Raw genomic sequence first — 25,410 nt, 5'->3', positions numbered from 1 at the left:
AGCAACACAGGGTGGTTGTAACAAAACCTAGGAGTGGGGCCAAGTTAGGTTTGGCTTCTGAATGCAGATAGTCTGATGATAAATTTCAACACTAGATATTAATATTCATTGAACATTTTGAGAAAAGACTGTCCAGAACCTGAATAGAATATAAAGAGTAAAGACCACTAGTAAAGCTTTCAAAACCCAGAGCTAAATGAAAACTATTATCACATTCTTGTGAATGCACCAAAAGGAACATGTCTTGCTAGTTTGAGACCAAGTACAGCTAAGTGTCCAGGTCATCTGAGTGTACATTTTATACTCTGAGTTTGATGGTGCATGGTCCTAAATCCACAGCTCTGACACATAAGAGTCTCTCAAGTATGACTTTGTTAAAATTGAACTTTCTGAAGATACAGCATATTTAAATAAAATTAAATTCCCTTTAAGTGTTCTGATCAGCTCTCTGCACAGTTACACATTCTGATACTTTTCCCCTGCTGGCAATATACATTCACATCTCGTGCTGCTTAAAGTGCAGATCAAAACCTTCCCTCAGACACAGACTTCCAGAAGTTTGTTCAACCTTTCCCTTAAAGTCTTTTTAATGAAGAACTTAGACGAAGCTATTGTTAGAACCACAATGAAAACTTTGACAGCTATAAGTCCAAATACCAAAATAAAACAACAGACAAGTGATTCTAATCATGGCTTCTTTATGAAATGCTTGCTTTCACTGCCAGCTTTTAAATGAAATATGGAAAGGGATAGATCCTGGCTCCACCCATTCCAGTCACTCAGGGGCATTGCATACATCTGAGCTCTCCTGGATTGGCCCTGCCTTCCTACCAGGTACTCAATCACCGCTTCAAGCTGCAACTTAGCATTTCTGCTACAGTAGAACAAACTCAACAGTGCAGATAGACATACTGACAGAGAGAAAATATGGACTGGAATTTGCATGCAGAAGTTGATGTAGTATAACATGTAATGGCATTAGATAAGCAGACCTATATGAAAATTTAACTTCCACAGCATAGAATTAATTTCCACATCCTTAAGACTTACAACAAATATGAAGTAGTAAATTCTAAATTAAATATTTTTAGTATGACTTTTCCATTTGCAGTTATTGCCAAACTGGTTATCTGACCTAAGTACATCAGAAGAACGTGCCAATTTTGATACTTAGGCTCTCTCATTTAGTATTTACACCTCAAGTTGTAATGTATCTTTCAAAATCTGATAAAATTGTTCTCTATTATGTTAAACTAAGTGCTAAATTGTTACAGCAAGATGTGGATGGAATTTTGATCTCTCTGCTAACAGATTCAAACTGCCTGTAGTCCTAGATGGTACATGTAAATACCTAGCAATATCTTCTTCCCTCTAGTATTTTGTATTTATCTTACCTTTAATGCACCGTGCTTCTCATTAGCTCCAACAATCAAAATTTCTGCCATATCCTCAGCATGCTCAGATCGTGCGTGGACAAACAAAGCTCTGCCAGCTTCTGATACATTCTTCAGTGCAACTAAAGACCCGTCGTGTTCCACCTTAAAGTCTGGGTTAGAAACTTCGAAGTTCAATCTGTTATTCCCCTTGCAGTCATCAAACACCACTGAGGAAAAAAGGAAAGAAATAAAAAGAAAGATGAGAAAACATAACTTTAAGTATCCACTTTGGAACACAGACTTCAAAGGTTTTTATGTTATTGGCTTATGTACAGATGTCATGGAGTAATGGCTCCAATTTAAAGGAATACTTTCAAACATTACATTTGCATGGCTATAATATTTCATAGACAGTCTTATGAACATGCAGTTTCAGAAGGATGAAAAGATTTTAGCCATTCTAACCTGGAGAGGGAGGAGATAAACTACACATTTCAGACATGAATATTTTCTGATCACTCAAACCGAAAGCACAAAACACACACCTAATTCTACAAACTGGACAACAGCAATAGAGGCCTTGCTGTTCTCCTCATTCACTGTAACTGGTGAGATATAAAGGCTCTTCTGCTGCCCAAGTGGCTTCAGGTATCCAACATATTTTTCTTTAGTTTTGCTGTTGGCTGTTTGCAAAATATTCAATTTCACATTCTACTGCAAAAGTGTTACATAATTAAAATATATATATAGTATTTCTTATTATTCTTATTAAGCACCTGTAGAGTGATTCATGAGCTGCACTACCAATATACCCAAGAAGAACTCTTATTTAAAAAACAGCTTTCAAAAACCCTGTTTCACTTTCCATGAAGTAAGTAAAATATTTATGAAAGCCAACAGAGAAAGAAAAAGTCCTTAAAACAAAGATGTGACACTTTGCCTCATGTTCCTTCTCTGAGCCCAGTAGAATCACTTTGCTCAAAACTCTGCAATAAACATTACTGTTGTAATTACTGCCATATGATTAAGAGGTCTTCATCACAAACTTAATTCCTAAGCAAACTTTTCCTGTTTTGACATCTGAATGACATATTTACTTGTGTGCTGTTTTTTTTTTCCACCTAGACAATCTGTTCTATATTTCATACCTGTTCCTCAAGTTACTGTGCTGTAGAACTTTGCTTATCTGTATGCTCCTGCTATTTTGGTTTTACTTTTCTATTCCACTGTGCCTTTAAAAGCTGCCTTACAGACAGGGAGACAGACTACAGATGATCAGAAACAACAGTTTTACTGAAAACAAAGCACTTCTAATAATTTTTTAAGTTCACTGTACGGATTATCTTGTTCTGTCTGATCGGTATTTTTAAAGGAAATAAAAAGTAAATCCTAGATTCTTTCACAGCTTGGCCAAACCCTGGATGTAAAACACAGACATTCTCATAGTGCATAGCCACACATTTGCCACTTCATTGAATTTTGCTGAAAGCAAGAGAGATTATAAATAAAATAAGAAACCAGAAGGATTTTGATGGAAGGTTCTTTGTTGGCAAGGCCTCCCCAGTGTTAAACCGCCCCTTGCAGCTGATGTCGATGATATGACAGGCATTTAACAGATTCTCTGTAATCTCCTAAAGCTATCAGCCCACTAAAAGACAAAATTTCCCTGTCACCACAAATGTGGGAAATTGAAATTCTCTATGCTAATCACTGTATAGATTACAGTCTTGATGAATTATGAGTGGATTCTCATTTAACTTATTCTTTTCCGCCCCTTAAAAAACAATGGCACAGTGCCTTTGGCAGGTAACTTGTTCTACTGAATCAGCCTGTACTTCTCACAATCCAAAGCTGCCGGTGACCCAGTGGTCTATTTATAGCACTCAACTGGAAGATTTGGCATCTCAATTTGACAAATTCATCACTTCAAGAATAAGATGTCTCTCAGCAAAGCTTAAATAAAATAAAAGAAAGCCTAACAACTATGACAGAGTAACCATTTAAAAACAAATGTCAGAGTTCGGAGTGATAGTGAAGCCAAACAGCACAAGACACATTCAGAAAGCAGTCACTCTGTTGCTTTCCTACAGGTGGGGTGAGGCTGCTGGGGGTGCACCTCACCCACCTTGCTGCTCAGTATCACCTTGAGGCACTTGCATTGCTGCCATCTGCATATATACAAAGGCCACATGCAGAGCTGACCTACACAATTGTTAGAGGCAGTAGAATGTATATTTTATATTCACTTGGAGTTATGAATTTGGAACTTTCAGACCTTTTATATTTTATATTGGTCCTGCTTTATGAAACTGCACTTTTTCCAACAAAGAGCAGAAGTGAAGTTGCTTTAAAGTGAGAAACTTTTCTTACCATATCTCATCCAAAAGCACTGATGCTTTCAATTCCCAAGTCTACCACAGAAACAAAGGTATCTGACAAGGTTAGTAGCGAGGAGAAGGAAAGAAAATGAAAGGGTTATAAGAAATAGTGACATGTAGGAGAGAAATTAGAAGTGGATGGAAGGAGATGAAGCAATCATAAGGATAGAGAACACTAAAGATTATGTGGACCAGGGGCCAACAGAGATGAAGTTGAAGCAAACTGTTAAATTATTATGAGTTGAAAAGAAATGTAGCCTTAGATAAAATCTCTATTCTGAAGTGAGAGGGAAATGTGAACTTTATGAGAGTGGTGATGCCTTCCGGATTGGGATTACCAGGAAACATCACAGGAGATCATATTGAATTCCATATAATTCTCACTGTGCCACTTACCAGGAACATCTGCTTCCTTGAACTCATGTGGCTTCTGGGAAAAAGCCAATGAGGTTACCCAAAATTGTACCAGTACCAGCTATGTGGCCTATTGAGCTAGTCCTGACACCAAACACACCTCCCTGCCCTGCCAGACACCCAGGTGGGACCTGTGGACCTTCAGCTTCAGTAGCTTGCTCAGATTCCTTTCCTGGGGTGCTACACCTATCTTAAATTCCTACAGATTTTTTATACTCTTAAAGAGCAAAGCCTATTAAATAGAAGGTAAATGGGACTTTCAGTTCATATTCTGCGGTGAAGAAAACTTGCTTTACACACAAAGCCTGTGTACAGTGTAAAAGCTATGAAGAGTGATAGTGAAGTACTTATGCCCACCAAGATCCAGCAAGAAAAACGCAGTGAAATAATCAGTGTATCCTACTATACAGCTGTTCCCGCTAGGTGAGCTTTGATGCTGGAAAGAACCTGGAATCTCTCCTAGGACTGATGGAAAACTGGGCATGGGACTGAGATATTCTGAAACCAACATGAACGAGCACATGGAAGAAGAAAGGAAACATCTCAGAGAGTTCCGCTGAGACAAAGTGTGATCTAAGTTACTATTGTATTTCTCTTTTCAGAAATAAAACATGCCATTACAAACAGATATCCTAATAAGAACTTTTCATATTAGTACTTAAACAGTGCCCAAATAACAAAACATAAAAATAGTTACCAAAGTCTATGTCAGTTTTTGCTCTAAGGATTCTGCTAAGGGGAGAGTGGAGACCAAACCATCCGGCAGTCTAACATGAAAATGTTGTCTCCCAGTCTATAACATTTTGCAGCCTGACAACCATGATGACATATATTTATGATGTATTATGTTCATGATGTTCATGTACTTCTCACAGAGATTAGGTACGAGGAAAGCCACGGGACAGATGACTGACATTATTCACACTACCCAGCTGCAGTAAAACGGGTTGGATGAACAGTAACCTGTTGAGCATCCACATGCACTAAATCTTCCCACATCCTCTTACACACTCACTTGGTGTTAGAGCTTAAGAAGTTTAGCTAGACCATAGGCTCTCCAGAGCAAAAACCACTTTCTTTCTCTGCATCTGTAGAACACTTGAAAAAGAATTATTTATGGCTGGTGCTCCAGGTGCTGCAAAAGGGCAAAAAAATTAATAATAGGAGCTGTTCAGCTATAGTCATAAACTAGAACTTCGGAAATGCTGTAGCAGACGACTACAAAGTGACTGCGTCTCATTGTCAAGAACTCAATAGGCAATTAAAAGAAATGATCTAATGTTTATTTACATGAAGGCAGAATTCTTAATTTATTGATGCATATATGACTCTTCTGATGTTGCTAGTCATGCTCCAGCTGCCAAATGAACATCTTTATTGTGCTTAATATGCCATATGGTAAGAGACAGGCTCCAAAACTCCATACAAGCAAACTGAAAATACTGCCAAGCGTTTCCCAATGAAAAACAACATTCATGTCACTCATCTCTCTCTGTTCATTTCTCAGCCTCCTGTACCAGACTTCTACTGCTTCCAGTAAGAAAGTGCATGAGATGTTCAGAGTATGTTTGTCCGCTGTGGTCGCTGACTTTGAGTTTATCAGAATCAAGGCAACTACAAAAAGTATTCTTCTGGAAGACCACAAGTCCAGATTGTAATGGTGAGAAACCAATGCTGTGATTTGAAATGCTACCTTTAAAAGATCTCAGCTAGAAATTTCAAGTTCCCAATGTTCATCTTTCAGTACATGCCACACTGTTGTCATGATGTGCCACAGACATGAGGTTTCTGTACAACTGCAAAGGTTTTGAAGAGCACCATTTGAAAACACTGGAAGATTAACAGCTGGACCTCTCTAGTAAACTATGTATGAAGAAAAGACGCCAAAATAGATTTCTTATATCCAAATGCACATTAAGCTGATATATTTCTCTTTCAAAGTCTTATTTATTTTTTTTTCTTTTTTTTTTTTTCAGAAGTTTAATTTAATTCTCAGAAGTTTAATTTGTTTTCAACAGAAATACAAAATCCATAATTTTCTTGCTGACAAAATCTCTACTGAGATACTTTGAATAATTAAATACACACATTTATCTATAAACACACAGAACTTACTCTGTATGTCTCTCTATATATGCACACAAATTTTTATGTTAGCTAATGATCGCTAATAACAAAACAGCTCTTTAAGTAAGGAAATTTCACACTGAAAATACATACCAAACACAGATTCTTTATTACTATATCAATGAATGCTAGGATCCTTTTTGTAAATACAGTCTAGCCTTGTTCTAATCAGCGGGAGTTGTAGTATCAACATTATTTTATCCTACATCAGGTTTTTTAATCTATTTTAAGACATAACTTCAGATCAAATTGAAATGATGAGTCGTTTTGTACTACAGAAAGCTGTACATGAGAGAGGTCTGGAGAGGTGAGAAAAGTATGTTACAGCTGCACAAAGGCAAGTTAACTTTCCAGCCCAGCGGGGAACCCTCATCTGTGCTGAAAAATCTTGTGTTCAAAGATATTAGCAAAATACAAAAGTTAGACAGAAACTATTAAACAGACAGTTGATCTTCATTAGCTACAAAGAGAAAAGTGATGGTTAAAGGAAATAGAAATGCTTCTGAGTGCTGGAGTATATAGAAACTCACAGACTGCCATGACCAAGGCTCTTACTGACAATAAACAATGGCAGTGACAGAACGCAGCAGGCAAGCACAAGGGGGTTGGAAACTGGTCACCATGAGGCAGCAGCAGCAGCCCAGCACCAAGTAACAAAATGAGAAGTGTTATAAGCCTTCAAGAGATCAGTTAGCACGTCAGTGTGGATAGGATGAAATATGCCTTAAATCAAAACATCTGGACAACCTAAATTCATCTAAGAATAGAAGAGGAAACTGTTACAATGGCTTACAACAGCTGAGAAACAAAATAAACCTTGTTTTTCAAGCCACCAATGCTACTGCCAATTAGGAGAAATGGCTTTTTTCCCTTCCTCTGAGATGCCTTCAAAATAACCTCTGGAACACAAGCTCTTTTAGGGAGCCCACAGCCTGTTTATTTATGCTGTTTTTCTTCAAGAATATCTGAATAGGAGAAGAAAAAAAAAGAACACGAAGAGAAAAAGTCAGTCCCACAACACTTTGGGGAACAAAGTAAATCCCAGAAACGATACGGTCAATTCCAACCTTTTGAAGGAAAATAACTTCTTAGAGTGTAAGGCAATTAGAACACATGCAGAGAGATGGAAAAAATTGTGCTGAAATACTGCTAGGAAGTGACTGCTTTCTCTCCACAACCAGGCTTTGGGAGCAAGCAACAGTACAGTTTCCTTCCAAGCTACAAAAACCCACCATGGAGAAGCTGCAAGTTTGCTTCAGAAAATTCCTCCACAGATTTATGTTCTACGAAGGCAGTTTCTCTGAACTGAATTCTAAGCTAAAAAGTAAAAGACAGAAGAAATTGTGTCCTGACCCGAGGAACAAATTGGGTGACCAATTCAATCTTACACTGGAAAGCAGAGCATATCAGTTTTTGGTGTCAGCCCTTATCTCTACTTTCTTATCTCTGGCACGTTTAGCACTGCCTTCCCACCACAATGATACTGATTTTTAATTGGAAAGTAAAGAAGGAAAGAAAAAAGAAACAAAGAACTGAGCAAAGCTCAACATTTTGAAAGAGAAAAGCCTCAGTTTTCTAATGTGAATTTAGATATTTCGTAACTAAAATTGTTCCAGAAATAATAAAATTGTGCCTTAGAAAAGCTGCAAGCAAGACTAAAAGATTTCTTCACATACACACACCAAAATCTTACTGAGTTTTATGAAAATTCTTTTTGCTGTTTTCTAATGATTCAATGTTAAATTCTGGTTATGTAACAGAATTGTTACAGAACGATCTCAAAAATCCATCAAACAGTGGTGGGCTATTATCTTCTATTGCATGCTTATGATTCTGTTCTATGTATCTTTATGTACCCTTTGGAATAAATTATAACGATGACTTATTTAGCATATAGATAGTCAAAAACTGTGGAGATACAAACAACAGTACAACATTCATCAGAATATTTTAAGGATTGCTGAACACACAAATGCACATCTATATTCAGCTTCTTTGGAAGAACAAGAACTAAACAACAGACTTGATCTTTGCACACATTTATAATGTCTATAAATACAAATTACCTAAACTGACAAACATCTACATGCAATTTCTTTATGAAAATGAGATCTGAACATATTCCTGTTAAAATCTGCAAATTAGGCCAACAGTTCATCTAGAGGGCACTAGGATGTACCTATCTGCCCTTCAGAGAACATCCTTTCAACTGTATGCACTGCAGCTATCAATAGTAACAGGGTTTTTTTTTGTCACTGTAAAAATACATGAGAAGAATACAGCACAGATATTAGATAAGCTTCCCTCCAAGGGGTGGGATTTCACCCAATAAAAATGCAACATTTTAGATGGGAATAAACACATTGGTCCCTCCCCCATGTTACCTGGCCATCACCAACAGTCTTTGCAAAGCTGGAAAAATCATTAATGCTTTGAAGTTCTCTCATGCACTTCAACTGATCCATAGGTGATAGCAGACTGCAGCTTTCCTCTTCCTTTATGTAATGGGTATTATGTGTGATTCCAGAATGAACAACTACCTTCCAACTGAAGAACAACAACAGCAATTCTCTGCTCCATCTGCGCTTACCTCCTGTTATATTAATTGCTGCACTATGGTGTCTTTGCATATCTCATCCAGCTCTCCTCTCCTGTCTAGCACATCACACCACTACTCGGCTAGGTACTGGTATGGCATCAGGTACCCTGAACTAGAGGTGAACAAACTTGCCCATAACTAGAAGTTATGTTGGTTGGGAGTTCCATAAGTATTTTCACAGAGCACTATGTGATGAAAGTGGGTCGATCAACAACAAAGTGGAACATTCCTGCCTTTTTTTTGCTAATACATGTCCCTGTTTCTCTTGCCTAATGCTTCCTCTTTTCTTCTTCCCAAACAGAAGGATCCCTCAATTGTATCTCAAGATCCTCAGCAAATTCCCTTCCAAAACATGATTCCATCAGCAGTCTTTGACTGCTTGAAGTTATGAGAAAATACAGAGAAAACGCCCATGACTGAAGGAATTCTGTGCCACCTCACATTGCATGGTATCTTCATATAGCCTTATGTTGCCTATTGTCTCATTTAGGGCAAAAATCTAATCAAGTGGAAGGAGCTGTTATGAGTCAACCGGAAGTTATCTCAACTTGTTTATTACAATGTAGGCATGCTATTGACTGATCGCTTAGGTCAGTGGCTGCATTATAAAGTCATGGTGCTACTACAGCTTCTGCTTTAAGCCCTGGAGGAAAATTACTTTTCCAATAAAAATCTGACATTAGTGACTTCATTTGAAGAAAAAAATAAAAATCAAAACTTAAGATGTTATAACACTGTCATTGATGTTCTGAGCACAACACGTAGTTCAGTTTAAATGGAGTTGTAGTCCCTTTGGAAATGCAGGCTTAAAGTGATACTGTATTTGTGTAGCCACTCTCAAAGGAGCCATCACATCTAAGGGGGAATATGACATTTCACTGTTAACAGAGTTGATTCTGAACAGTCGAAATGTGCCTGAATCCAGAAGGGATATGTAGAAAAGACTCTTTTAAACTTTGTTAGTTTCAATGAAAATGTTTCCCATCACAATGCAAATGATCCATACTTTTCCATTTCTGCAGACTAACATAACATTTTGCGAAGAATCCCAGGAGAACATATAATCAAATTAATTTTAGATTCTCACAACATTTTCACAGGCTGATTCCAAGACACAAGCAGACAGAATCAAACACATTCAAATGCATTCAATATGCTGCGGTTCTACAAATTACTGCAAGAAGTTTGTCAATGCAAAATTAATTGTATCCTAGAGCAGAGTAAGATAGAAGGTCTGAGTTCATACAGGACTTCCCAGTGGGATATAATGCGTTATTTCCCTTGAATCCTGGATGAATAAAACTTCAATAGACAGCATATTCCCAACCACGCATTTGCTTGGCTTCTCCACAAACACAGATCTGATCTTTGAGCAGCCAACCTAAATGCTACCCAAAACAAGTTGCTTGATATAAGTAATTTATTAAAAAGAAATCAGCTGAGGTCATACCCAGCAGAAGAAGCAGAGTCCCAGGAGATTTAACTATGTAAATAAACTGCTGCCGGCAGATGTCAAAAAGCAAACGAAAAGTAACAAGTGCAGGAAATAACTACAGCACCAAGCAGCACAAAAAGTACCTAATTTACACCAGCGTGTTTTTAAAATGTCTCCAAAGCCACAAATTTATTTAGTAAAGATTTTCATTTAACTAGGCAATTAACTGCGAGTCCTGATGCTGCTTTTTCCTCTAAGTTCACAAATAAAACTGTTTGACTTGAAGGTCAGTTTGTTATAATTACAGTGATCTGTCATTTCTTAAAGTGACCTGTTTTAACTTCTTCTTCTCCTCTCCTTTTGTTTTTCTTTTCTTTTTTATATATTTTCATAGCACATGCTTTTCTCACTTTTTCTCTAAGACCGGTTTTCTATGAGCCTTAAGTTAATCACTTGAAATTCCGATCTACAATTAAATTAACAGAAGATTCATTAAATCATGCAGGTATTTACATTTGGCTGAAGTTTGTGCCCTAGCTAAGAAGCTTACTGAAGGTCAGAAATGAAATATCAGGTCTCCTTGGAGAATGACTGCTTATCTGCTCCTTTAGTAGGAAATAAGAATACCTTGGTGATTTGAGGATAAAGAAGAAATTACTGGTTTTCATCCTACAGTCAAGCTAACAGCCTCTCTCACTGTAGCAGTACAGTAAGACAAAGTCAAAGTGCAGGAGCTTTCCATGAAACAAGCTACCATCACAAAGTGCTCTTCATATATTACCCAGAGATACTTTCTGGAGGCGGCACTGACTCCATCTTCTCAACCTTGGCTCTTGGTTTCACCTTCTGTGTAAATTCTATCTAATCTATAATTCAACAGGGAGTTGCAGAGACTGCGTCCCAACATCAAGACTCGAGTCTTGAACTTCAAGACTAAATTCGACTCTCAATTCAAGACTAAGCAGCAAAATTATTGGTCCATACACTCTAGGAAACATTCCAGAAACATAAATTCATGGACATCTCTACACAACTGCCCTTCTGGAATCATAATCATAATAAAAGGCTTTCTTGATGTGCAATAATGTTTTCTTTGAAAGCATCCTCAGAAATAAAGCGTTGAACTTGTGCCTCGTGCAACTGATTTCCAAATAGCACTCAATAGTAGGAGTTTGTTTCTGAAATAAGGAATGACACATCATTCGCAATACATAAGAGGAAAAAGAGTGAGTAATAAATTGACTGTGTAATATTTTCCTTTCAAAGTGGGTGGCGTAGGTTGCTGGCCTGTTTTCCCAGCTGCTGGATGAGTAATCCATACCTGGAAATGTTCATTAGATCACTGAACAGTTCGACATCCCCAATGATAAACCGAAACAAAGCTCCTCCTGTTTCTAGGGGTTCACCTCCTTATCTTCTCCATCAATGATCCTGACTGAGATATTTCTCTCATTGCTTTTAAGTGAGTTCACTCCAGTGAGTTCTCTCAACTTTATTTTTCAATAGTTACCAGCAGAAATATTACTTTTCCATACCGCTCCAAAAAATACATAATAGACCTATGGTCCTTTGCAGCCATCAGTCTAAAAACTCTGTTACTGAAATAAAACCCTTCGTCAAAGTTTATGAATAACTTTGCCTTCAAAAATCTAAATTACATATAAGTTTGCAAAGTTATAAACTTTTCTTTTATTCATGCATTGACACAATTCCAACACAAAAACCATTCTATAAACCACAGAAAACCAACCTGCTAATTGCAGTCTGTAAAGTAAAAAACATCTATGGATTAAGCAGGAAAGCCACCTCTCAAAACTCTGCTGGATTTTAAACTTGCTCAATTTATCGTTATCTCTTTCAAACTATACCAGAGCTTGACTAACAGCTACAGAACCAAATAACCTTGGTTTGAATTTTGACTCTCACACTAAGATCAGACAAGTAGCACTGCTGAGAACAATGTAATTAAAATTGCAGCATGTAATCTTGCTCTACACAGTCATTCCCAGAACAGTTTCTATTCACATCAAACACAGGCTTTTATACTTTAAAGAAAGACAGTCTTTGGCATCTTGCATAAAGGAACTGACCTGAGGGAAAGTAAATTCTGTCAGTCAAGTTCATTTAAAGGAACCTGAAATTTGTTTACCTAGAAAAACCAAGGAAAGATCATCAGGCTACTGAGGTTTCTGCTTGTCTTTAATAATGGAGTAAAAGGAAAAAACGATAATAAGAAATACAAATAACGTGTAAAAACTCAATAAAAATTATTTGATGAGCCAGGTGATATTGCTGTTTGTGTCTGCTTCTTCAAAGGGTGGTATTGCTACATGGAGGCTCACACTTAAGGAAGTGGTACTGAATATGAAGCAAATGTCATTGAAGACATGTTAATCACTTAAGAAAATTCTACATTTCAAAGATATATTGAGCACTTCTCTCCTTTGGCTGCTTGCAGGTTTCCAAAGGTGAATATCTACTTTCATGGTGTTGCCAGCACACACACAGTTGGCATCAATGCAACCACAAGCCAAGGTTGGAAATAATGTAGTAATGTAGTGTTTGATTCCAGTTCTTTTTGTCACCTTCAAAAGTATGGATCAGGCCAATAACCTACAGTTTCTGCAGAAAGCTGCAACTAATAAATAGAACTTTTCATTATTTTAAAGTCCATTGTCAACACACACAAAAAAAAAACAAAAAAAAAAACAAAAAAAAAACAAGTGTAATGAACAGTTATCTGAGCCAGAATTCCAGGTATGAACACCCACAGTGGGGCAGTTTGAACAAAAGCATTATGCTAGAAATGAAAACAGAACATCTCTAGTGAAGAGATTAAGCAGAATGGAATACCTCTAGTGAGTAGTATTCCTTATATTTCTTATCAGTGTCACACTTACTTTCATACATTGATCACACTGGAGACAGATCAGCCAAGATGCTAGCCATAGTACAGTAGTTACACTAGTGATGTGCTAATCAGTACACAACTGAAATGTTATTAACATGTTAAGTAGTGCCCTAGATTTAATAAATTGTATAGTTATTCTAAGACAATGTGAGCTCCATATAGCAAATGTAGCTGTCAATGCAACCAAAGTTGCCAGTCATATTCATATTATTTAATCTAATATTTAACATACTTTCTTTTTTTCCCAAGACAAATAGATGAGCAATGCACCATTTCTCATCTTCTCATAGGACTGATATATTTGCAGTATACATTGCAAATACTCTGATGACTGCACTGGGAATTAATGATATAGATTTTCTCAACTTAGTAGCGCTAAAATGCAGAAATGTTAGCGTATCTGTTTGAATAACTGTCTCCTCTCCTTCACATTAGAAAAACTGTAATGATTACAATAGTTAGCGGGTTAAAAATGGTAAGTCAATCTTTACTTTGCTTCTGGTTTTAAACTCCTTAAAAATCACTAAAAAATCTGTGCCTTTTTCCAGCTCATGTCTTCTTCCAAAGCGTTATGCTCTTGTGACACAGTGAAGTGCCATCCTTCTAAACACTGATAGATCTCATTTGTGTTGCACTTTGCTCATGGCTACAACTGTGATAAACTGAGAATTCATTTAGTAAATATGATTTGCCAAAAGTTTTCTATTCACCCAGTGTAATGTATTTTTACCCATGGATCCTTAGCAACTTCATAGTATTTCAATCCGAGAACTGAGACATAAATAAAGAATTATGCCATATCAGACAGTGTGTATGAGACATTTACAGATTTAGGAACAGAAAGGTTATCAGAAATGCCTTCTCATAATCTAGCAACAAATATAATATCATCAGCTGCCCAGACTAGCACGCATCCAGCAAAAAACAAGTGAGTTAACTTCATAGTTTGAAGTTTAAATGACTGCTACAGCTAATTAAACTTAGTTCAGTGCTTCTAGAGGCTGCATGTTTGCATTTTAGCACATGCTTTATTCTGGAATAAACAGTTGTCATTCACTCATCAACAGATGGGTCACATTCAAGAGCTGACAAATTCCAGGGAAATGAGAATACAGAAATGCCACACACTTTCTTACAGTTCCTAAGAAAATGAGGTTAAATAATGCATGTAAATACAATGCAAAGCAAAGAAGTACATACTGAGTGCCCTGCCGACTCCAATGCTGTGATCAAACTGTAGTGTCAACATGGTTTCCACAAAGCCACTTTGGTGATGATTCCAGTAACAAAGACTGGTTTTACAACACCACGCTTGTCTTAAACATTTCAAAGTAATTGATGTAATTACTCACTAGAATCACTTAACAATAGACTAGAACTTGCATCAATGAATATTAACTACAAATAAAATTAGTTTTCAAGTACCAAAGGCTTTGTGTATTCAGCCTGCTAGACAGCTTTCAATCTCCTCCCCAGACCCCAACTGTTTAGAATAAATATCCTATTATTATAAACTCCTTCTTTCTTGAAACTAATGAGATATTATGTTATGGACAATGCCTGCTATTGTATTTCAATGTAGAATGATATAGGTGCACTGTTAACATCATGCTTTTAAGTTGTTCATCTTCTATTATTTTAGGAATGTAAGCTCTTAATCATCACCTTCGAGACCTTTGTTTCCCAAACCTCATTATTAAAATTTTCCTTGCAAAGCTGAAGGCTAAACAAATCCAGATTTAGTGCAGCCCTGGTACGTGTTCATTAATGTTTTGAAGTTTTGCCAAAGAAGTCTAGAATGAGTACATTCTTCACTATGGAAGCTTTCACAGAAGACTAAATTATAGACAGCAAGCTGAATCCTGGACTGGCAAAAACACAAAGCTGCTGCTACCCATTTGCTACACATTGAACAGTCATCATAGATAAATCCCAGCTCCAAGAGAAGAGAATATTTCTCCTCAGAAGGAGTTGCAGTCCAACAGCACAGGCATAAAGAAATGTGGTGTAGCTGGCCAACCCTGACAACTGAATAAGAAATAGAATTCATACCCTCTACATTCACACGTCTTTGTCTCTGCAGACCAACCTTTTACCCTGATAGCATGCTCAGTCTCTAGGTTACTGTACTTGGCTCACATCTTGAGAACAAAGGAATGAGCAAGTGATGAGAATTAATTTGCTCAGTTCTTCAATGCAGTGTTTTTCCTACACTGATTTACACCTTACATGCCTTCCTTCCACCAACTCCTCTGCAGATATTACCTTTCCATAGAAGGCTCCTATACAGTTATACAATTCAACTTAGCTACTTTTCCAGAGATGTTACTAAGTCTAGATTCATCCTCTGGCTTTCCAAAACACCACAGTACTAAAATCTATTTAATTGTCGCACTCACTTGCTATTCCAGAAGGATACTCTGTATTTCCTTGTATTTCTCTGTTTTGTTGTGTTGTTTTGTTTGTTGTTGTTCCTGATATATATATACTTTTTTTTTTCTTTCAAGTTACCTTTCTTTATAGCTGTGGAAAATAAACCCAGTCCATCCCAACTTAATACATGAGGAGCTCTAGACTCTAACTGAGAACTGCATGTGAGAGGTCACACTACCAGCCTATTTTAGGCCAATGCAAGAACTGATAAGTGATTTTCTGGGCTGCAGGGATCTGCCACCTGGCCATGGGTCTGTAGGATGCCACTCACACAAAATGAACTGAATCAGCACAATTGATGAAGCTTTGCACCCCAGAAGAATAGCAGACATTTTGACAGAACCATCAAAGTATGTCTGGGGAGAAACCCAGAAGTTCAAGGTAGGTATCTGTAGAAAAGGTTTGAAATTAGCTATAACCTGATAGAGCCATTTGACAATAGTGCTGCCACTCTCAGAAAAAGCAAAGCCTTCCACAGGCATGTTGAATTTATTTCACTGTCTCCCTGTACAGAAGCAGCCAGTGTTTTATTCACACTGAAATGGATTTTGGCTACCAGTATTGAAAATTAATTTCTTCAAAACACACACTATGACCCACAGAAATCAGACACATCTATAGTAACTACCTGAGAAAGTTCATCTCAAGGGCAAGCACATATATAAAATATTGAAATGTTACACTGGGACGCTAAAACAGATACCTAGGATTAAATAATGATGTTTGAAATTCAGCATTACTAACTTGAGCCCTCCCAAATGTTGGATATGGGGGGAGTAACTAAACAGTAATATTTGGAAACAGGGCACCAAGTCATCATTAGGAATAAAATAAAATGGATTTGGACATATTTTTCTATTAACTCTCTCATTCACTGCCATGACAGCAAAGGATAGAGAACACAAATGTGATGGTACTGGTTAGGGGGTTCATCAAAGCAGCTTCAAATGCCACGGTCCTATTCTAGTTCCCAGCTAGGCATTATTTATTTAACATGGATCAATCTCTTCACAGGCAGACACAGCTGCTTCTCCAGTTGGTATAAGTGATACAACATTATTTTCAAATACCAAAGGAAAGTTGGGTCAAAAAGTTGTTGCCACAGGTCTGAAAGGTGCATTATGAAGAGTGACCCAAGAAACTAATGCATAACAGTAATTAAGAGGTGACTTGGGAAGAGTATTTGAGTATTTAAAAACAAACAATGAGATTAAAAAGGTTTATAAGAAGTACAAAAGCATCAAAACTCCATTAAAAAAACCTCATAGATAAACAATATCTATTTTTCAATGGACCTTCCATGCAGAAACAAATACTGGTGCTCTGTAAATTAATTTCTTGCTTATTAAAATAATTCCACATTCCCAAAGGCACAGGAGGGAATTATGGGTTTCTCTTTTCAGATATTACTTCCACCATAAATCTTAAAACTTTATACATAATTAATAAAAATCTAACGCAGTGTGTAGCTCACTATTATAGATATATATAAATTCTAACATTTCTCACTGCAGCTGCTGCATGTCAAATGAGATTTTTTCTATGTTCTTCCCATAAAACAGCCTACATTATAGATTCATATTTACTTTTTGCTTTTATTTATTTTTTAAATCCTCTGGCAAATACGGAAGTTTCTGCTACTCCTTTAGGGCAGCATTTACCTGAGAAGCAGGAATTTAAATGGAGCATTTTAAGAAGGTCCGAAAAAGACACTTCTTAGCAAACATCAGGGCAGAGCAAGTAATTCAGAGTAATCATTTATTTATTGGCTTTGCCATTTATTTTTCTATTCACCACAGATTGCTAAATTCTTATATGTAAATTATTCATGAATTTCTGCCAATGTTTCTTCCATTTAAATTACTATGAAAATGTAGTTGTGATTATTCAGATTTCAACATTGGCTCCATCCGTTTTTTGGAGCCCTGGTTCTGTTCCATGATTGGTTGCAACTTGCCAATTTGGAATACGTTTCAAGCATTACACTTGAGTACACAGCTCAAAATTTTACTTTGTCAGGTCTATACTTGCAATTTGTGTTCTGAATATAATGTTTTCTGACATTTCCATACTGACAAAAGCTCTGGAGGAGACACCGCTATATCTTGCTTCAATGGACGTTTCAGTGTCATTATCTCAGTGATTTTCAGTGCCAAAGCCATTACCAAAATACATAAGAAGGAAAGAAGAGTTCTTAAACGCTCACTGCCTCTCTCTGTTTTCCACTGTTCTGAAGTTGTTGCTGCTGCCTGAGGCAGGAGGGCTCTTCCTACCAACCCCAGCTGGCTGCTATAAAGCTATCAGTGAGCCACATACCAGCACATCAGGGGGTAATACAACAGCTCACACCCCAAGAGTCCAAAAGAGAAAGAAAGGCACAACAGGGAACATTGCTTTCTAAACAGCAGGTCTAGGCCCTGGGCTTAGAGGTTGACTGCCTCCTCCCAGCATGGGGTGCCCTGCTGTTTAGCACATTAGCTCCAACACCCTGGCACTCCATGGGGCTGCCCCCAGCCAGCAGCCCATCTCCTCTAGCACCTGATGCAGTGCACATATGCAGACTGAAGGCTGACCTGCTGCCACCACAGAACATCTCTGCCAGAAACACTTGGTGAAGCTTGAGAATAGAGATATCTCACCACCAACTTTTCAGTTCCCCCATATAGTGGCGTTTTGCTGTTCTGATTTATTTCCCCCAAGTTTTCTCCCAAGCACTTCACTGTGCCAGCTTCAAACTGAAGGAAAAAGTGAATGGAAGAAGTTGTTCTCCTCAACATTAGTGTTACTTAAAATGATCACAAATTAAACCCTTCCTTACTGAAACATTATTTTCCATCCATTGCTGCTCATGCAGGCAGATGGCCCATCTATGACAGAACAGAGTCACATAAAACATTGCATGTTGCAAAATTCACCGTTCTTTCAGACTTTCAGAAGTTTACTTTTTCCCATCCCTTTTTCCTAAAAGGTGTCTCGGAAGAGAAAAATTATAATTGAATCTCCCAGTGTTAGCAGTAATGCATTTTACATTAGAGAGCCCGATCTTGCTTCACAAGGTTGAACAATGTTTGCAAGCCAGTAAAGCTACACTGCTTACTGTAATACATTCCTTTCTTCAAAACAGTAAGCTCCAGTGGTGATAGAGAAGGCACTCAATTGAAAAGATCCAAATAGGAAAGTATCATCATGTGAAATAAGGATAGATTATGCACTGTGCACAGACTGCTTATTTCAGGAAAGAAGTGCGCGTAAGAAATGCACCTTTAAAGTGATATGGGTAAAACACTGCCAGAAAATAGTACTAGAATTGAAAATTCAACTGATTTAATCTAAAAATACAACCTAAAATTATATTAATTGTAAGAGTGATTTATAAACAAAGCGTTTAATAAGAGGATGTATTTTGTATATAGGGTTTTCTCTGATGTCCCTGGGCAGCACATCAAAGAAGGAAGATAGCACGCTCATTCTCTAGAGATGATTCTCAAGAACTCTTCCTGGCACAGAAAAGGGACCCATAAAAACTGCATTGGGGACACATCTTGCCTCTCCTCTCAGCAGAACAAATGTGTGGAGGCAGGTCCTGTTCATTGCCTTCAATGAAGATATGATCAAATTGCAGCTGTCTGATAACTGCTGGGGAATTAGTCATCTCTCTTCAGACACATCCATGGGAACATGGGGTGCTGTTCAGGGAGCTGCAAAGCCAGGCAGCTTTCTGGGACCTCATGGAGTCGGTGGAGATTACCAGAACACTGCGTCCTGATTTGCAGTGGAAAGAAGGTTTGAAGTCACAGCAAATCAATGCAAAACAGAGGAAGAAACGCGCATTTCATGCAACTTGTTTTAGCTGCACCAAGCTTCTCTTTTTATTCATTCTTTAAAGGAGTATTTCAACTGCATTTGAAGGATGAACCTGAATATGTTGCAGCCCATATAATATATAGAGGAGCAGAAGTAAATCAGTTAAGTTAAAAAATAAACAACAACCAAACCACAACTAGGTGGTGCACTGCAAAAATCAGTGCAAGCCACTGATGCCGCAGAAAATTGATTTTCCCACAGGTTCTGCAGCTTTGCACTGCCTTTTGAAGTACAGAAGCTAGATATATTTTGCTACCTACATTTCTCTGAACTACAGCCCATAACGGTTTTACATTTTGCTGAACATTTTCCAGCTGATTAATGTTATGTTTACCATACTATAAATATAGGATGATGCCGCCTTCTCAAAGTGACTCCACTTTTCTCCTCTGTTTTTGAGAACTGTTTATCTTCTGTGTGTTTTTATATAAATGATGTAAACCTAAAACTAAAAATAAATCTTCACATTATGTTTCACATACAGATTTTCCTTTCTATAATGAGTGGTACCAAAATAGCTGTAATCATCCTATGTACAAACACAACTTAGATATTAACCAAATAACGCGTGCTGAAGCTTTTAATACATTAGCTAGTTATTCAACAAAGCTGAAAATTATAGTATCATATAATCAGAAGACATAAGAGCTTTTTAAGTGGAGTTTGAAATTTAGCTTCTCAAGTCCTTTCTAGGAAAATCCTGTTCTGCAGTCATCACTGATATAAAAACAGCCTTGTTTGCTTCAGAGGGGAGATTCAGGATAAATGCTTCTTCATCTGTCTATAGCTGTTAATCTTCATATTTATTTCTCCTATGGAGAGGATATAAATGCTTGGCTGCTCTAAGTTCTTTAGTATCCACTGACAGAACTGATTAGGGATCTGAGCTCAAGTCTGTTAATGCTAAGAGACTTTTGCATTGATCTCAGAAGGCTTTGATTAGTTTTCTATTAGAATTCTGTAGAATTTATATGCAACTCTACCACCAGACCAACCTTCCCAAAAATGATGTTCCTTCTCACCTTTCTTTCTTTATTTATATAGCGCTAATATCAACAGTGTTGGTGAGAATGGAATTCTTTCCCATGCCAGGTGTGAGACACAGGTATAGGAGATGGCATTGCACTTGGCCACAGTGTTGTATCTATTCATCAGCATTCTGTGAAGCGCAGGAAATGTCACTCTCCAAACCTAAACAGAGTCATCCTGTTGTAAGGAAATGTCTTTGCTAATTATTTTACTGATTCAAAACAGGTTTTCTTTCCAGAATTCATTGCATAACAAGTAATTTCACATATCTCATTTGGCCTTTTTTTACATCGCTCAGTACTTTTCCCCCATGCTAAGCATTGCACATTTTGTGTGGTGTACAGATTATAAACAATGAGAAAATTAATTTGTATCTCATGCATTCAGCTTCACTCTGACTTAATCATTCTGCTGTGTGTTTACTTAGATAAATGCCTGACAATGTTATTGACACTTCAAAGAAAATAAGCCATTTTCTATATGCACATACATTGGCACTGCTCACATTCACCAAAAAAGTGTGGAGGGATAAGATCAAAAATAATCCTGACTTAATCCAAATTCCATTTCCCCAAATTTGCAAGCATTGCAGCGCAAATATTTCACTAAACCGTACTATTCTGTCCTCCAAACAGCAAGGAGCCATGAACAAAACACTGATTAGTGAGATCCCCCTCTGAATGGCATTCAGATGATGGGGTTTTTGCTTAAGTCTTTCAAACTTTTCTTCATCTGAGAGCACTGTTCACTTTCCTCCTAGAATAACTTCCATTCTAAACACACTGATGACTCCTGAATCTTACTGGCAAAAATAAAGAAATAAATAACTTTAATCAGAAATAAAGAATCTAGGAAGATAATAGAAAATAATGCCTTTTTGTTCTTCTTTTCCTCCACAAAATGATTTTTTTTTACTGCAGCAACACATTCAGATCTTGCATTTGAGCATAGCAGGGTAAAGAAAACATTCTAACTCTGTAGAAGTAATAAGAAAATGCTTCCTTGCCTGTCTAGTAAAGCTGTGTAATATAAGTGAACAACAACAACAAAAGCTGAGTCCCCAAATTTCATTTTCTTTTAATAACAAAGTACAAAAAACACAAATCCGCATTATTGTTTCAGAATTTGAATTCTTTTCTCCATATAGCTTTATTTCAATCTGTTCTTCATTTCTGTAACCTCTTTGGGGGACCTAGATATGGCTGAAAGGCCATTTATCTTCCAAGAAATCTACCCAAAGCATTAATTTAGGAAGCTTAAAACACAACAGCTTCCTACTTTTATGTGACACGTTCAGCAGTGGATCAAGTGACACCCAAGCCAAGAAACAGCCAATTTGTATCTTATACACAAGTTTAAAAGAGTCTTCAAACCCACCTAATTAGCACTAGCTAAAGAAACAAAACTCATTGATTTCAATCTGGGATCACAAAAGAAAGAGCAAACACATATGGACTTTTAACTCAGCTTCTGCAAAAGTGAAGCAAAACAAAAACTCCCAAACTCTGATCTGTCGATCACACCACAAAAGCGTAAGTGATACCTTCAGGACTACATTTCCTGCAGACTTTAAGGCTGCTTTCAAAACAATGTATTTGGCTTGAACTTGCATTTAATAAAGCTTATTTGTATATTATTGTGAGCAGCACATTCTAGTCCATCTTAAACAGCTTTCTCGCCCTGCTGACTCCTCTATCCTGATAGTTTAGGCCCCACTAGCTAAGATGTGCTAAGCGCTGCTCATACCTTGTTAAACTGGCAGACGAGTCATGGCTTATGATTTAGAGAATACTCCCAAAAACATTATTTAGGTCTCAGAAGCAGAAAACTGTATTATCACAACAGAATTTAACAAGAGAATGCTACATGAGGAATAGAGCCAAGTTTCTCAATAACTGCTGAAAAGTGGAATTGATTTATTTGTCATGGAATATTCAACAGAATACTGTTACAATATCCTATAGCATCTCACTGCTTTATTAAACCTACCAAACATGGGAAAAAAAATAATAAACCCACAAAAATTAAATCTTCTTTAGAGCATGGGAATTGTTTCAAGGCTTCCTGCATATCTAGAGGTTTTCTGGCTCTTATTCATATGCAATTGGGCCAGTTGCTAATGTACTATGGGGCCATAGGGTTTTGAGAACTCCTATTTCCCTATGAGCTTTGGGTTTTGCTTCAATTTATAGAAAAGGGGCCGTTTTGGCCTCTTTTTACAGACTACAAAATAGCAGGATAGTTTTGAAGTAATAGCAGCTATTAGGGGAAAGAATAGGAAATAAACTTTTATCCCTTGAGAAACAACCTTGAGGTCAAATCCTCCTGTCCTCTGTAAGGCAAATCCTTCTCTTAACATATCAAGGACACAGAGGTTACATTTCTCAGCTCCTTTCTTCCTCTAGCCTACAAAATGATACGAGTAGGAAAATAAATCCCTCCATCTGACTTTTATAATCTTGGAGGAAGAATACTTCTGTCTTTCAGGAATTCATGCAGTATGAGGCTGTATGTTAGAAAGTAGAGCAAGAAAACAAAGTCAAATATTTGAGCAGTTAATTTCATTCAGCCCCCAGGCAATTATTCCATAAAAAATGTATTGGTAAAGAAAGGCATAAAAAGTCAATGTGATTCTGTGAGGAAAAAAAAAAAAAAAAAAAAAAAAAGAAATCTCTATAAATAACCCAGCAACCAAAGGGTCTCTGTCCTTTTATTCATATCAGTATTTTGGTGCACACATTTAAGTTTAAAGTGTAACAAATAGAAGATGCTGCCAAATGATGAGAGAGAGTACTGGGGAAGATAATAATGTACCATTTTGTTCACTTTTCAGAAGGAAAATGCCGCTTATTAGTTTTAGAAGACAGTGACTTTGGTGACTAACCGCCTTTTGAAAAAGGATTTTAAACATGTAATGGCCTATTTCTAGGCCATTTCATCAACTGGAAGCTTCTACTGACTTTGTTGTCAGATCCCACATTCACAAGCGAAAGTACTCATATCCCTTCAGTAGTAAAATCCATCCCCCTTCCCTCAGGAAAAAAGGCACAACCAATCATGTTTTGAGCAAAATCAGATAACTCTCTTGTTGATGCCTTATGCTCTTGAAGGGGAAGCTATTTGACTTAGAAGCTGGAGAAAACCTAAGAGATAGCTACTTTTAGAATCACCGGGAGATAGAAAAACTGATGTGAAGCACAGAGACGAATGTGAGCTATGCAGGAAGCTTCCCACCAGATTTGCAAAATGACCTACAGAACATCAATGAGCTCGTGTCCCGGCAACAGGAACACCTTTAGAGAAAAAGGTTATTTAAAATAAGTGGCTGAAATTAGGTGCAATTGCAGCATCTGTAGTTTTGTGAAAGCCAGGATTCGGAAACATAGAACTGGTTCCCACAGGGTTACACACATAGCACAGTTACACAGAGGCATGGCCTCAGTTTTGCAATTTAGTCCACAAGGCAGGAGAGAATCTGAAGAAATAACCAAGTAAATGATTTCAAATGCTTGAGAGCCTCAAAAAAATCCCACCTGCTGGACAAGATTAGTATTGCAGTGCTGCCATTACCCCGATCCATAATTTGCTCAGTACAGCTCCCGGGGCTGCAATTCTAAAACAGACAGTGCTGAGCTGAAAAATTGAAAGTATTCTATCAAAATGAGATTGCTCCAGTGGCCAATCATTAAAGCCTCCCACGTTTGTATTGAACAAGATACAGCTAGCTCAAAGTTTTAGAGCTATTTAAAATTTAACCAAGATATGCCAGAACTACAACGCTCACTGAGGCAAAGGTATTTTTTCTCCAAGAGATTGTATCAGGACAGTTAATCTTTGAAATATTGATAACTGCATATCAATTTGCCACATGCTTGAGGACATTTCAAAATCGACTGCAAAATATAATTACAAGAAATTCTGTACAGATCCAGCCTCCAAGATGACGACGAAATGATTCACAAAGGTCCATTAAGCATGTTCTCTGCCCTGCTCACCATGTAGGGTCCTAAGTAGTGGGCCTTGTGTTAGACTAGATTAATAGCTTTCTCATTGAACAAATGATTTTTACATCCCCAGGTAGGTTAGGAATTGAATCACAAAAGATATGCTATACTTCAGGAAAAATTCTTACCCTTTGCTGCAAGGCTGACTAACCTGATCCATGCAGTGATGCAATGCCATGGTTGACAGTGATTTCCTTAAAAAAGCAGTCTGTTAGCATGGGTTTAATGACTCCTGACATTATACTTTTCCCATACATTTTGCATAGCAGCTGTGCCATTTAATCACACAGGCTAGAAACAAAAAGCACAAGCAATAGAAAAGCTATAAAGCCACTGCTGGGGTTCAGGTCACATGTTCAAAGCCCTTTGATGTTGCCATGGCCTTAACCTGTATCTTCCCACAAAAGTTCCTTGCAACTGCTTACCTGCCTAGGAAATCAGGATGTCCTTGTTAACCTTTCAGCAGGGAACATTCACTAAGAGGAACACAATATTGTCATTAAATCAAGAATATAATAGAAAAATTATCTATGGCACTGTTGTATCTTCGGTAGCCACAACATCTAACACAACCTCACCATACATGAGAGCCTATCTCAGCTTCCAGATCTCCCGAATGGAGACCCAAATCTGGCAGCAGCAGCTTCCTGAAGCTCTGCCACTGAAAGCTGAAGCAGCATTTATCAGAAATTACAGCTAATGCAGCTGTTCGGCAGTTGGCCCTTTTATCACTAGGCAGGGAACACTCTAAAAACACCATAGCTGAGATCATAGCATGAAGAACTTTACTATACTACAAACAACCAGCCAGGGTAGGCATTAATCAGACTGTACAAGTAT

At 37.4% G+C, this 25,410-nt stretch overlaps 1 protein-coding gene across 2 annotated transcripts in view; it reads right to left on the bottom strand.

The window, feature by feature from the left end:
• The window catches only part of CDH13 (cadherin 13), a 389,565-nt gene that overhangs the window by 244,302 nt on the left and 119,853 nt on the right, over nucleotides 1-25,410 (bottom strand). For both annotated transcript variants that reach the window (XM_015874147.3, XM_015874146.3), the window contains exon 3: nucleotides 1,395-1,603. In XM_015874147.3, coding sequence (XP_015729633.1) covers nucleotides 1,395-1,603 — 209 coding nt within the window. The remainder of the gene's footprint in view (nucleotides 1-1,394; nucleotides 1,604-25,410) is intronic.

Source organism: Coturnix japonica, chromosome 6, assembly GCF_054131305.1.
Source record: "Coturnix japonica strain WE chromosome 6, WE-NBRP24, whole genome shotgun sequence".
Classification (NCBI taxonomy): Eukaryota; Metazoa; Chordata; class Aves; order Galliformes; family Phasianidae; genus Coturnix; species Coturnix japonica.
This window is presented reverse-complemented; position numbering and strand designations above follow the sequence as displayed.